The sequence below is a fragment of the Myotis myotis genome, unplaced genomic scaffold, assembly GCF_014108235.1.
Source record: "Myotis myotis isolate mMyoMyo1 unplaced genomic scaffold, mMyoMyo1.p scaffold_m19_p_6, whole genome shotgun sequence".
In the NCBI taxonomy this organism is placed as follows: Eukaryota; Metazoa; Chordata; class Mammalia; order Chiroptera; family Vespertilionidae; genus Myotis; species Myotis myotis.
Window position 1 is genome coordinate 61,523,380 of NW_023416368.1, and position 15,516 is coordinate 61,538,895.

At 37.1% G+C, this 15,516-nt stretch overlaps 2 protein-coding genes across 6 annotated transcripts in view; one reads left to right on the forward strand and one right to left on the reverse strand.

The window, feature by feature from the left end:
• Positions 1 to 2,459, forward strand: part of LOC118658034 (E3 ubiquitin-protein ligase MARCHF1-like) — a 76,957-nt gene extending 74,498 nt beyond the window's left edge. Inside the window, exon 4 of the mRNA XM_036312897.1 lies at positions 513 to 2,459. Within this exon, the coding sequence (XP_036168790.1) occupies positions 513 to 820 (308 nt within the window). The 3' untranslated portion in view covers positions 821 to 2,459. The remainder of the gene's footprint in view (positions 1 to 512) is intronic.
• TMA16 (translation machinery associated 16 homolog) overlaps positions 1 to 15,516 on the reverse strand; it is a 44,830-nt gene that overhangs the window by 18,262 nt on the left and 11,052 nt on the right. The window contains exons 3-9 of one of the 5 annotated variants that reach the window (XR_004968187.1): positions 15,299 to 15,336; positions 13,906 to 13,990; positions 12,579 to 12,727; positions 10,973 to 11,015; positions 9,329 to 9,535; positions 3,792 to 4,931; positions 261 to 1,320 (exon numbers count right to left, since the gene is read on the reverse strand). Coding sequence is in view for 4 of the 5 variants with exons in the window: in XM_036312900.1 (XP_036168793.1) it covers positions 9,355 to 9,535; positions 10,973 to 11,015; positions 12,579 to 12,727; positions 13,906 to 13,990; positions 15,299 to 15,336 (496 nt within the window). In the remaining variant the exon portion in view is untranslated. Of the gene's footprint in view, positions 1 to 260; positions 1,321 to 2,605; positions 4,932 to 9,116; positions 9,570 to 10,972; positions 11,016 to 12,578; positions 12,728 to 13,905; positions 13,991 to 15,298; positions 15,337 to 15,516 lie in introns of those variants that run through there. The other 4 variants (XM_036312899.1, XM_036312900.1, XM_036312898.1 and 1 more) reach the window with 4 other exon arrangements.

The window sequence follows — 15,516 nt, forward strand, 5'->3', positions numbered from 1 at the left end:
ATTTCGCTATAAGGAATAAATGTCAAAGTACATATCAAAAGTCTAATGTAGTATCTGATCACTTGATAATAGGTGGAAAAATGAGATCATTACGGAGGTAGGAAAGAGAATTTCTTCACATACAATTTTAACATCTTTAGAATATTTGGAAGCAATTAAGCAATTCAGGTTATAATTCTTATCCACAAAATTTAACATTTATATAGCAATCAATTCTTTACCCACAATTATTTTAAAATGTTTTTATTGATTTCCGAGAGAGGAAGGGAGAGGGAGAGGTGGAAACATCAATGATGAGAGAATCATTGATCAGCTGCCTCCTGCATGCCCCTTACTGGGGATGGAGCCAGCAACCTGGGCACGTACCCAGATGGGGAATCCAACCACGACCTCCTAGTTTATGGGTCCACGCACAACCACTGAGCCACAGCAGGCAGGCATGGTCTTTTGAAGGGGTCATGGAGAAAGATTACCAAGTACATTGGTAACATTCTCTCTCTTTTTGCTTCAAGGTGTTCTAGAATGGCCATTCTGGACAAAACTGGTTGTGGTGGCCATCGGCTTCACAGGAGGTCTCGTCTTCATGTATGTACAGTGTAAAGCCTACGTCCAGTTGTGGCGCAGGTTGAAGGCCTACAACCGTGTAATCTTTGTGCAGAACTGCCCGGACACTGCCAAAAAGCAGGAGAAGAGCTTCTCGTGTAACGTCAACATGGACACCAAGGATGCGGTCGTGGTGCCTGTGTCACAAACGGGTCCAAATTCCCTGCCCTCCCTGCCCCCCGCAGAAGACAGCCCTCCGGAAGTGATGCCAGTGTGACTGATACAACAGGTGGGAGTTCCTTCAAAGAAGATCTTTCTAACCCTCGGCCACAACAAATGACAGAGATGATCCTGAATTACTCACTTTCTGTATCTTCTCCCCTTTCTCTCACTGACTCGTTTCCCTTATTTGGCTTAGAAAGGAAAGGAGGAGAAGACACCAAATGGTAAGACCCCATAAAACAGAGTCTGAAGTGATATGGAAACGTGACAAGTTTGCTGAAGAGTCGTCTCTGAAAGGATTAAAAGTCGCCGGAGCAAGGAATACTTTCAGGCAATGTTCATCATCAGACCAAATGGGCACACGAGTCTTCACAGTAGCAGGGGAGAGTTTAAGAACACAGACTTGAATTGCAATGTGTATTTCTTCTAAGGCCTCGTGATGTTAACTATCTCGTCTGGAAATAGCAAGCCTAGTTGGTTTTAAGCTTGAATTGTCCGCATTGCCCCTCACGCACATCAGAAGCACACTGGGAGGATGCATCTTTGATATTCACACTTTGACGGAGAACAGAATTTGATGGTTAGTGCAGTCCAGTTGTTTTGACAGATGCATGATTTTAAAAGACACAGTATGTATTTGAAGATATTAACTTGGAATTCTATTTAAATGGTGAACAAAAGATTTTCAAAGATTGGGGGGGGGGGATTTTTTGGCTGTTAAATATCCACATAAGTTGAAATCAAGTCTCAGGTTCCATATTTTATCTGGACCCTCTAAAACAGTGTAGTGTAGCAGAAGTGTAATGTGAGCTACAAGTGCAGGCTACCTATGTAAATTTAAATTTTTCTAGCAGTCTCATTAGAAGCTTTTAAAAGAAAATAAGTGGAATTAATTTTTGAGAATGTCTTTTATTTGACCCTATGTATTCAAGTTATTTCAACATATTATCAATATTAAAAATTATTGACTCTGGCTGGGTAGTTCAGCTGGTTAGAGCATGGTCCCACAAGTTTGATCCCTGGTCAGGGCACATACAAGAATCAACCAATGAATGCATAAATAATTGAACAACAAATCAATGTTTCTCTCCCTAATCTCAATAAAAAATTATTGAGGTAGTTTACATCTCTTTTTATGAACCAAGTCTTTGAAATTCAGTTTGTACTTTATCCTTACAGCATATCTCAATTTGAATTAACTATATTGGCTTAGCACAGCCCTAAACTTGGAGACAGAGCCTCTGATTCATTCAACAGTTGAATACTTCAAAACAGCAGCTTAATTCACTCTTTCACTCAAAGTCTCACAAATGTTATAATTTTACAAAGCACTAAATTAATCAAATTAAATAGGCTGGTTGAAAAGTTAGACAAAGTCACTAAAGGATGAAAAAAACGAAAGTATAGAAAGATACAGCCATTTGCCTGGGGCAAGGTTCTGAAAGGAACTTGTTTGCTATGATGAAGCACTTCTGAAGGGGAAAATAACAATTAAATATTTTGTTATTAAGTCAAATGTGTAAGGCTTTTTTTAAAAAAAAAAAAAATCCATACAATGTGTCAACTTGACAGATGAATAGTTAAGCATTTCAACTCTATTTTTAAAAGCTGACAGTATTTCCCTTGCTCAGCTGGGAAGCAAAAACATTCAACAGATTCTGTGATAAGTAATAAATTGAGTTGTTTAGGTTTGACAGTTCAGTTGATTATTGTGTTCTTTGCATATTCATGTAAAACTGGTGTGAATGATGTTGCAGTGAGCTAGACTAATGATTATAGATATAGTGGCCTGTCAAAAAAGATGTCTTAGATTTTAAAGAGGTGATTTATTTTTGTTAGGTGTCATATTTATTATTGTGAAAAGGCAACCGTGATGGCCATAAGAACCAAAGCATGGGTATCGCATTGCACAAATCCGGGTATCACATTGACGCACTTTGTAATTATCCGTGTGCTTGTTCTTCACTGATTATCATAGGAAAAAGCGGAAAGAAATAACCTTTTAATGAGAAAGATGACTATTAGTAGTGGCTGACACTGAGTCCAACAGTCCCGATTCCTAGAAATAAAGGGAAACAATGTCTACCCTGTGTGTGTGTACTCATGTACATACATGAGAAAAATATTCTCGTTCAGGCAGGAAACAAAAGGTTTGAAACCCATCTTTCTTAAAACGTATTACAGGGATGTGGAATAAAGGCAATGAGAAAACAAAGTTGAGGTAATTAACCTGAACCAAAATTTCTGTACAAATAAGGACATAAACGGTGTACTAGTAATAAAAAATAAGGACCTAAACAAACTAAACTCCATGCCCCCCCTCCACCCAAGGGATTAACCTTGATTCAAATGAACTGTTAATTTTCCTAAGCTTTTTACTAATCCATGTTTCCTATGGTTTAGAGATGGCAACATGCTGTTTACAAATATTCCTGGGTGGAAAAATCTAGCCACCAGCAAACAAAGAAATGATTTCTCTTTTGTTTGCTCTGGAAAGAAAAGGATTGTTAGCACCACAAATACTGTTTATATACTGTGCAGACCTAGGCAAAATAGATCAGTGCATAGCTCATTTCACAGTGGCAGGTGACTGGCTAAAATAAGGCCTCGTGTATTAAGGGCTTCCCTCAACACTAAGAACACATTTCTGGGATGAAAAGTAAAGGTGAGCATTACTGTATGAATGACAAAAGATGATAAGGTATTATCTTAAAACCATACCTAAATTCTCAACATGAACTTGTACAGGCTTTGACTTTTTTTGAAATGAGAAAATAATAGAGCTCCCTAGCAGGTTAAAAGTCAGTATTTTATTCTGCTATTCTTCTGACCGTTTTGAACCCTGAACTCCTGAATTTAAATCTTTTTAAAACTTTTTCTGCAATGGCTGTTTATGGTTCAGTCTAAATAACTATGTGCACTTGAAACCTAATGTGGATTATTTTCTTATGTTCTGTGTGGCAATGGTGCCTTTGCCCTTTCGAAGGATTTGGCTTTGTAACAGGGCCTATGTGGACTGGACGTACCTTTCAAAGAGAAGCGCTGCTCTCCAAAATGACGATTTTTCCAAAGCACGTTTCCCCGTTCATGGAAGAAATAAAATGGAATCGAAACAACGGACTGACACTGAAGAATGAGCTGACAGTTCTGTTCAGAACTTTGGATTCTTATAGTCATGAATCTGTGGTATTATCCATCCCATACATCAAATCACATAGCTTTATGCTGTTAATTTTTTTTAAAGAACTGCCACTTTTATTATATAGGACCAAAGATTAAATTATAAAGAATTAAGATTCAAGTATCTTTTTAAAAGTGAACTGCAAAGGGCCATGAAGCTTAAGTACAAACACAAACCAAAATAGAAAAGAAAAACAGAAACAGAAACGATCCCATCAACCTGAGTGGGCAATGGAGAATTGAAAGAAGACAGGTATATACATACTGAATGCCCCAGGATTAAATCTTCACTCTGAGCTGCTGGTACTTGTGATTCTAGTCCCAGAGAGATGGCCCCATAGTTACATTTATCTTGTGCAAAAGGTCTTTGGGTCCTCCTCAAACAGGGAGTCTTTGGTTGGGAAATTAGCTCATCAGTGCAGTGACATTATCATCATTGTCACTAGGGTGAGATGGGGAAGACTGTCCCATCTGCCTGATACAGTTTACCTAGCCTTGCCTTGCCAATGAACATTTTGGAACAAAGTGGAGCTATTAAAACTCATTATCATCATTATTGTAGTTGTTATGTAATAATGGTGTAGGACTCACACTTTAAGATGAAAACCTTTTTTCTTTCCTTAAATCAGCCCAAAGGTGCTATTTTACATATCAATACAGTTGAAAGGACATCCTGTTATTTTGGGCTGTTTCCTCATATCTGATGAAAGCCCACTTTGAGATTGGATTTTGCATTAAAACAAACAAGAAACAATTATTTTGACTGTGTGCAATTTTTGAGGTTGAGCATTTGTACTTTTTTGGTTTTACCTAATTCTCTTGCATTAACACTTTACTGTTTTGTGAATAATGTGTATTAAGACAAATTAAGGAAAAGAATATAATTATCTGTGAAAGACTTTGTATATTAAACAAGTGACTCGTACCTTTTTTGTGGTTTCCATAGTTTTTTTTTTTAACTTACCAGAATTTCTGCTGATTTGTATCTGCAACATTCAAATGAGGGAGTTATTCAGATTTTTCAATGGTCTGGGTTTTTAATCTGAGTGTGAACATATTTAAAATTATTTTAAGGCCAACATAGACTGACTAACCCATGACATTGTAGAGTCCGATAAACATGCACTAACGGGGGAAAACAACAGAAATAATTATACAGACTTTCAAACCCTGCTTTAAAGCTGACAATACAGGCAGAGAAAACAGCAAGTGCCCCAGTCCTGACTAGGAAATGTCAAGCAAGGTTCAGCCAGTAAAGAAACCACAAGCCCTTGTTAGTGTCAGACAGTTCATTACTTAGATAGCAAAAGAAACCCGAGCTATGGAGTCAGCTGTCTGAGTCTTGCCCCAAGGAAAGGCACAAAAAGAAAAGGGCCAGATGACAGGATGATGGAATGTATGGGCTGGGGCCCATTGTTACTGAGATGCTGATTCACTTCTATGGCCTGCAGCTACACCCTGAAGAGATGACAGGTTGAAACACTGCTACTTCATCACAACCCAGGGGGCAATGACAAACTGGGCACAGATCATCCCTGTAAGATAGGGAGGCAAAGGTGAAGTGGCCAATGACAGTTTCTCACAAGCATCTCATATCGTGTTCCAGGAAGATCACAGGGCATTCTTCTAAAGCTCAGGTTGGCTGTGATCAAACCTGGCCTAAGTGGCCACACTCATGGTCATCAGGATGCCAGCACAGAGCTGTCCCACTGTAGGAAACAGCTTGGGTATTTTAGGAATGGACAGAAGGCCAGTGTGTCTGAAGGGCTAGTGGAAACAAGCTGAGGTGGGAGAGGCAGTCAGGAATCATTACAGGCCTCTTTGGCTGCGCTCCGAACCTGAATTTCATTCAAAATGTGATGAATGTCACTGTAGGCTTGTCAATTATTACAGGTGTACCATTCTGGTGGGGGATGTCGATAATGGGGGAGGCTACACGTGTGTGAGGGCAGGAGCTATACGGAAGATCTCTTTTACCTTTCTCTCCATTTTGATGTAAACCTGAAACTGCTCTATAAAAGTAAAGTCTTTTTAAAAAGTGGTTAGAAACAAAATCATACATCAAAGAAACAAACACACCATTAAAAATGTGATGGAATGAAACTGCGACAACATTGAACAAATGAGCAGCATATCTTAGTGTACATTCTTAAAATGCACAGCTCTGGAGAATGGGTTAAGTGGAGCAAGAATGGTGACATGAAAGCGCCAGGTAGCCACTGCACACAGTACAGCCAAAGGCATGGTGGCTCAGGGGAGGGTGACCAGTGGAGATCGCCTGACATGGGCTGATTTAACATTCTTTTTGGAAATAAACCAGAAATACCCAATAATTACATTAGACTGGGGAGGGCAGGGAAGGAAGAGAAGAATCAATGATGATTTATATCCTTTTTTTTTTTCCTGCTTGAGAAATGAGGTGAAAAACTTGGGGAGAATCAAGGTTCCTGAGAAGGCAATAGGGCGTGGGGATCCAGAACAGAAGTGGGAGGACTGGCTTTGAAAGGAGAAAAACCACTACACCCATTAAACCGAAAGAAAATAAGTTTCTGTTTTCTCAATTATGTATAAAAAGTTAACAGCTGAACACTGGGGAAGGTAGTATTAAAGTCAAACTAGGAAGCATGAAAGAGCAGTACAAAGAAATTATCTCAGAGTTGAAAAATGAGCTTCTTACGGGAAACCCAGTAGAATTGCTAAACTGTGTTGAGAATCCACTTGAGATTTGGAAACAAAAATGGGAAAATGGTCTGTCTGATAGTCTCCAGCAAGGCTGAGCTGCTTGGGAGCAGGTAGAAGGGGACAGTTAAGTGAGCCTTACTTGGTTTGGGTGTTGAAAGAGGAACACTGTGCAGTCAGGCAGGAATTGAGAGCACACGCAAGGAAGCCACTAGGAACTTCAGCAATGGAGAGGGATGGGAGACAGAGAATGGAGAATGAAATGCTCAAAGTCAAGTTTATAGAAACTTCAGGTGCTAAGGATCTGGGTGGGTGTGACCACCTAAAGCCTTCTGATGGGAGAGAGAAAAAGACTGAGAAACTTTAAGAACACAGTGTGAGATCTGTTTATTCACAAGGCTACTGGGATCACTAAAATTATTGAAATAGAGAAGAAAACTGAGCCAAGAGCTAAAATCTTCAAGGAATGAACAGAAGGTCCTTCTGGGAGGTAAGACAATAAGGAAAGGGGGGGAGGGAGGGGAATAACAGAACTGCAAGGAACTAAGGGAGAAATTACCTGAACGTGGCAGTAGAGCAAAGAGGACACCTATCCAACCTCTGCCCCTGAAGTACAAGGGATATGAGTAGAAAAACCTTGTATTTGAGGCTAGAAAACTAGAAAAACACTTAAATTGGTAAGGCAAGGAAGTGACTAGGATATTAGGAAAAGAGACCACGGATGTCAGAGTTAGTTGCTCTGAGCTTAGAAGTGTATCACTGGCCTATGTCCATGAAAGTTCAGCTCACTGATTTAGAGCAGCAGTTGGCAAACTATGGCAAGCAGGCCAAATCCACCCTGCAGCCTGTTTGTGAATGGCATTGAACTAAGAATGGTTTTTACATTTTTAAAGGGTGGCAAAACACACACACACACACACACACACACACACACACACACACACACACACAATTATACAACAGAAAGCACACCTGGCCTGTAACACCTATAATATTTACTATCTGGCTCTTACAAAAACAAACAAACAAAAAAAAAAAACACTTTGATAGGCCCTAGTTTATACAGAAATGCTAACAAAGTGAGTTACTCTGTCTCTGTTCCATGGCCATGGACTACAGAAGCCATCATACAAAGACAGACTACTGATCTAAAAGGAGTCTAGATAAGGGAGCACAAGTTATTACTGCAGAAAGAATATGTTCCATAGATAAAGATTAAGTATATCACTTAAAAGCATTACTCCAAAGACAAAGTATGTCTTAGGCTACTTTGGTCCAGCAAGAAGTGACATGGCAAGTGTGGTTCTAGATGATAAAGTCAATCATTCAACATTTATATGTTCTAGTTCCAAGCACTGTGTCTTGTTACATTTTTTTTTTTTGCTTTGATATCATAGGGAAAACTAGGAACAAATGCTTGAGGGGAAGAATAATATGTCACTTTCACAAGTTACTCACCTGACAGCATGGCTTTTTAAACATCAGACCACATAGCACACTTACTATTCTCTTTACTATAATTTATGACTCAGTTTTCATAGCTGTTTGAGACTAAATATAAATCCTCCAAACAAGGAAATTTTCTAATTATTAAAGAGATAGAGACCTTCTTATGTAACCATAACCCATACTTTCACACATATCACTAAAGCAAAGGCAAGTCAGCAGCAGTTACATCACTGCAAATGAAATAATTAGAAGTGAAATTATGAAAATAAATTTTATTTTTAATTTTCAACAGTAAAAAATCCATAACATTTTTAATAAACTGTTAATATAATTTAGTTCATACCTAGTTAACCTCATATGGCATTAATGTTTTATTCCTTTTTCTTGAAAAGACTCCAATATACTTGCATTTCATCCTTCAGAAATAGACTAAAAGATACTTGCATGCAAGTTCTGCAAAGAACAACCTTCTACTACCTCCATAACATTCATGACATTTGAAATACTGAGTTATACTAGTTGTCATTTAACCTACCTCTTAGAAGAAAAAAATAACACAATTGAAAAAATTGGTTCTCTAATCTTTAGGTCTGTTTCCACAAATAAAACTTATCACTTTTCACAATGAGAAAGTAGAAAATATACAAACAAAAAGAGATAACCTGAAATCATCCATTCCCTTTATCAAAAGATAGCAGATTATGCAAGAGAGATCAACCTAAGAATAGTCACTGCATTTTTTTTCTTAACATTTAGCTCTGGCTCAAAGATAATAAATAAAAATAATGTATAATCCATCAGTGTATAGGCATTCCATATTATATTTAGATTTAATGTTTAAGAGGAACATTAGTGAAAGGTAATTTTGTTATCATCACTGCTGAAGAAGTACCCACAGGACCCTTTTAGAAAACAGGTTGCTGTCATTGCCCCCAAATGTGAGATTAGGTGACCCTAAGTAAACATGAGGAAAAGAATTAAAACATTTTTTGTCCTTATTCATAATGCTCCTTCCTGCCCCAGATAATAAGATAAAATCGATCTTAAAGGTCACTATTTTATTTTATGTCACTATTTTAGCAATTTAATGTAAATAAAAAGCAACATTCATTTTTAAATAAAAATCAAAACTTTTTTAAGCTGCAAATGGTATTCTCATTTGATGAGAATGAGAATGAGCTAAATAGCAAATTCTTGTATCTAGACAATTCTTTAACATAATCAATTCAAATGTAACTTGAGGTTCTCAAATTACCTATTTTCAACTCCAGTAAAGAACAATTAGGCCACTGCAGTCATTTCCTCATCTGAGTCACTTGATTCCTCATGTAGCTGTAGCTCCCCTAAATCTTTGTCCACAGGTGTAGTAGTTTTCTTCTTGTGCTTCTTGGGAACTGCATCGTTAGCGCACATTTTTCTCATTTTAATGTTTGGCAATTTCTTCAGATCAAAATCCCATTCCCTACGCAAAAGAAAGAGTATAGATGGTTGGCAGGCTGTGAGGTGGGAAGCAAGAAAAAGTCAATATTCAAAACTCTGAAAGGAGCAGAACAAAATTTGTAAATTTACAGCAGATTCAAATGCACTAGAGAGAAACAATATAAATGCATTAGAGAGAATCCCATATATTCAAAACTCCCAAAGCAATACAGGAAAATGTTACATAAAAATTACAAGGAGGCTCTGTTCCCTTCTTTTACTCTCCCTAACCAGAACACTTAGGTCAATAGGGCTCTATGGTATCAAGAATCTCACAAGTAGGAACTGTAACATACCTGGCAACTCTCCAAAATACATAGTCAGAAAAGTTTTTTTCACACACAGTGGTAAGTCACAAGTTTCAGTCATCAAACAACTTTTATGGTTATAATAGAAAACTGAGTTTTTTAATTTCAGCATTTACTGTGACAATCCTACATTTTATTTACTTGAGGGGCAATGTTAAGATTGTTTTGAGAACTGAACTCCAGCAATACTAAAAATAGTCTATGCTAAATTCTTCTCTTTTCTGGCTTTCAGAGAGGCAGAACATACTTGTTTTAGAAATAAAGAGCACATTTATATATCTAATTAATTAATATTACAGGCAAATATAGTAATGAAGGTATAAAAAGAATCTTAAACTCTATGTATCTAAATTATAAATACATATACATGAGCTAAAAAGTAAAGTACTTCTTAAATATGATCGGTGAACTTTATTAGAGACAATATTTTGTAAGTACTAAATACCAAGTATTTTTCTATGAATTCAGAAGCATAAAACTATAAAATGAGCTTAAAGGTATCAAAGAATATGACTGGGCTTAATTTATCTAATTTCAATTAACATAAAATTTTAGACCCATCAACATGATCTAATATCAAAAAGGTTAATAGGAATCATTTTTTCAAGACAAAGTAGCCAAGTTGGAAAAAACTGAAATCCTACTCAGGGGTCTGGCTGGTCAGAGTGCTGTTAGAGACCACAGACCACCTGGTTCAGGAGACTCAGCCTTCCCCTGTTAGCACTTTCCATTAACCAACTTCTCCAACAGAGGATCCTGCAAACAGTCTGGGATGTGACTCTGAGCCATTAAATCAGTTGCTTTTATTTCTTTTTTTTTTTAAAAAAAATAAGAATTGGTGAGGAATAGCAAGATTCTTTTAAGTACTACAGTAAAGCATTTTAAAATGTTTTGAAAAGGAAATAAAAGTCTCATGTCATTAGCATTTCAGTGTATATCTGGTGTTTCAAATAAACACAACTTGGAAAATTCTACTTTGTCTGATAAAAGAGAAAAGGTTAAAAAAAAAAACCTGACTTTCTGTCAGCTCTGATGTCTACACTGAAAAGAAATTTTATGTCTCATGTATGTGACATGCTGTTCGGGGAACAATAAAAGTGACACAAACTCACCTAAAAGTTTTCAGATTACCTGCATTTAGAATATCTGGTATCTCTGGGAAAGAACATAATTCATATCCATTAGGTAATGTTTTCTAAATTACAACATCTTATAGTTTCCTCATTTATTATAACAGATGCAACAAATAATAATTGACAGACAACAAGATCATCTAAAGCAAAACAAAACTCCAAAACACTGTTATAATGCTACATGAAAGTAAGTTTTACAAAAATAAAAGGCTTAGCTTAAGATGATTTAAGAATGCTATTAAATAAAATTCTAGCATAGAATCTGTAAAAGAAAACAAATCTACAGTAATCCTCCCTTATCTGCAATTTCACTTTCCAAAGTTTCAGTCACCTGAGGTTAACTGCAATTTAAAGTTATGAAATAGAAAATTCCAGAAATAAAACAATTCCTAAGTTTTTAATTGCCAGCCATTCTGAGCAGCTTGATGAAATCACCTCACAATGCCCCCCTCTGTGCCAAATGGGACGTGAACCATCCCTTTGTTCAATGTCTCAACCAACCTGCTGTCAGCCACTTAGTAGTCGTCTTGGTTAGCAGATCTACTGTTGTGGTATCCCAGTGCTTGTGTTCCCTTATTTTACTCAATAATGGCCTCAAAGAGCAAGTAGTGATGCTGGAAATTCAGAAATGCCAGAGAGAAGCCACAAGGGCTTCCTTTAGATGAAAAGGTGAGTCCTGTACGTCTAGCAGATTATGCTGCCAAACCATCTGATTTTTTAAGGCAAGTCAGAAATCTATATTTTTCATGAGAAATCACCAGGTGTTTTTTTTTATACTAAGAATTAATAAGCCAATCAATACCATTTGCAGGCTATATGCAGGCTTTCGGTTGTAATCTGTCTGTGGCAGTGGTCGGCAAACTCATTAGTCAACAGAGCCAAATATCAACAGTACAACGATTGAAATTTCTTTTGAGAGCCAAATTTTTTAAACTTAAACTATATAGGTAGGTACATTGTTATTAACTTAATTAGGGTACTCCAAAGGCTTAGGAAGAGCCACACTCAAGGGGCCAAAGAGCCGCATGTGGCTTGCGAGCAGCAGTTTGCTGACCATGGGTCTGTGGGCTCTGTAAGCCTTAAGTACCTTCTCCTTTTAAGTGCTTTTCTTCAGACAGTGTTGGTAAACTAATGACATACTTGTCCTTAGGAATGGTAAGAAGTGCTATCATGCCCAGAATGAATACTGGATTTCTATATTTCTCAAGAATGACTGCAACAACCACTGCTTGGTTCTACAAGAATTACAAAGACGACAAGGACACAGTACCACCTTCTAAAGAAACTTAGATGTAGTTGGAGATGGGCAGGTAGTAACTCTATAACAAAGCAAACAGATATGTGCCAGAGGCAAGGAAAAACTACTTTCACAGTAGAAAGAAATGATGTCACTGTCACAATGGACAGTTTTGGGGAGTGCAGAAAAAAAAAAGAATGAATTAAAAATGATTCCATATACTCACAAAAGAAAGGAAATCAAAGGAAGAAAATCAAACTAAATACAATAATAGACCTTTGAAGTGCACTACAAATCTGATATTGCTATGTATGTTAGAAAGAAAAAGGAGCATGGCAGTGAACACACCGAGGCCATAGCCTTCATACTGCTGTCGCTCCCGCTCCATTGTCTGTTTGATGACTGTCTCCCGGGAACAGTGCCGCCTTCCCTGCCTGTCTTTGATGCTGTTATGTAATTCAATCTGCTCCAGCTCACTGCTGAATCGATTTAAATACCTGAAAAATAAGAAAATGATCCGAGTTACAAAGTCTGTATTTTGGCTTATGCTATTTCATTGAAAACATAATTCCCAGCCTTTGCCTGTCTAAATCTTTATATTCCTCTGAGTTCAAGTCCTTAGACCTCAGACCTTCCCTGGATAACTCAACCATTCTCAATATTTTTGCAACCAAATCACCGCCTGCTATTAAAGTATCTATTAAACTTCAGATGCTCATTTTCAACCACGTCCTGAACATCTTTATTTGAAAGTCCTGTAGAGGCTTAACACATCCAAACTGAACTTGTCCTCCTCCCTGACCCCACCCATCCCCACCAAGCCTACTCCATCTCTTTGGCTCCCTATCTCAAGAAACAGTACGACCATTCATCTGACTGCCCAAATAAGGAATAAAAGTGTCCTCCTTCATTCCTTTCCCCCTTTTATGCCACATCTGTTTTCACTAAAGATTGAGACTTCTCCCTTTTTTATAACTCTGGAAACCTTCTCTTCACCACACTGCTACCAAGCAAGCAGAAACTACCACCATCTCTTGCCTGGAGAATTTCTTTCATCAGCCTCTCAACGGTTTCCTGGCTAATGCCAGGTCTCTCAGGCCATTGTCCTCATTCTCACTACTGTGACCTTTCTAAAGTTTAAACATGATCGATCATCACCAGAGCTTGCTGTAAAAGCCTCCCATGGTTCTGAATGTCCTTTGATAAAGTCCAAACTCTTATAATGATATCTGAGGTCTTTCACGAGTTGGTTGTCACTTATCATACCTGTCACAATTACCTCCTTGAACCTGTTATTTCAGTCATATCAGATGTCTGCCAGATCTCTATATATGGCACTCTCACCTGTAGGCCTTTCAGATATTCGTCTCTGCTAGAGGCTCTTCAATCTGCCCTCAGATTGAAGAGCCTCTGACTCCTGCCCTTCAGCTATTGCTTCAGATGATATATCTCCAAGAAGCCTTTACTGACCCCAAGAAATTGGATTAACTACCACTGTGAGGTACAGAACAGTTACAGCCTGCTAAAGTGAAGAGGCTAGGATATAAATCCAAAGTCTCTTTGATTATAAAGCCCATTTGCTCTTCTATAAATCCAGAACACAACTGTCTCTTGAAGAACCAGAGTGAAAAATTCCTTTTTCTGACCCTTTTCTCATAACATGCCCAGTGTTTACCTTTCAATTAATTCACAAGCATCTTTCTTTGAATACCCTCCTTTTTTGGGATCCAGATGATTTTGAAACCACTGCAGTTTTTCACCTATAACAAAAAGTACCAAGATAAACACCATGGTCATCATTTAAGTAAAGAAATATTCATTTTAATTTTCAAAATCAACGTGTTTATAACAGTATCAAATTTTATTTCCACACTAAATATAAAATCTTGTGTGGGCTCAAAGCTAATTAAACCAGTCGTAAAAAATTAAATTGTCACATTTTAATTTGGGGAAGAAACAGGAGCGAGAGGGATGCTTCTCTGTATATATTTCTTATCCAATAAGGATGCAAAAAATTTTTAACAAGAATACTTTAACAGAACATGAAGTTCTAAGTATTTAAAAAGCAAAGGGTAGAACTTGTCTCAAATAAAATGAAAACATTAGATTAATAATGAAAATGGTATCTGCAGAACATTTTATAAGCAGCAAGCACTAAGTCAAGAGCTTCACAATCCTATAATTAGTACTATTATTATTCCGACTTAGAAATGAGATCGGTTAAGTAACCTGTTCAAGGCCTCAAAATTAGTAAATACATTAAGTGTACAGATCTCCCAGATACAAAGAGCTAATGGACCTCATTCTTATGAGTAAATCAGATCATCGGGGTCACTTGCCCAGTGATTTCTCAAAATTAGAGATGAAGAAATGGCCTCCCCCAGAGACTGATAACCCACTTAGAAATACTACTCCATTACCTTATGAAGTGTTCGGTAAGGGTTCAAATACCTTTAATTTTAGTAATAAAGCCTAATAGTCACTATTTTGAAATTTCAGGCTTATCAGTAAAAATTTACTAACAGTAAGTATGACACCTCTCACCCCCAAAAAGAGATTATGACACTGAGATATAAACTGGATATTTGGAAACATTACATATGCTGTTTCCAAAATACTTAGGCCATAATTCTAATGATTAAGGAGCCAGAATTAAACTTCAGCCATAAAAAGATAGCTAAACAGACAGACAAAAGCAAATAGGTAGACAGGTACAAAGGTAGGTGATTATAAACCAAACAATTTTTGAAAAACAAAGTTAGGTATTATTAACAACTAGAGGCCTGATGCACGAAATGTGTGCAAGGGGCTCAGCCCGCGCCACTGTGGCTTCGTCTGGAAGGTCGTCCAGAAGGATTCTGGTCTAATTAGCATATTACGCTTTTATTATTATAGATGTTTTAAGAGTTTAACAATTGATTTTACTTTGTACTGTTTTAATCAAGCCTGGTAAAGAAAATTCACTTAGATAAAAATAGTATTTCACTAGGAAAGTCAAAAGAAAAATAGGTATAGGGCAGAATTTCACTATACTCTAGCAAAAATGTCAAATAAGTAAATCCACTTACCAATAAGATTGAGCCGCAATGCCTTTTCATTCTTCAACCTTGGAAGAAAAGGTGCATAAGTATGTTAGAGAATTTCCAAAGCATGTTTTTAAAATCTGTCAAAACAACAAAAAGAAAAACTGCCTAAAGAACCTTAATTCAAAGATCATTCTTTCATACACATGAAATTAATATTGTTAATACGGAAGCACTGAACATCATGCTTTTTTTTAAATCAC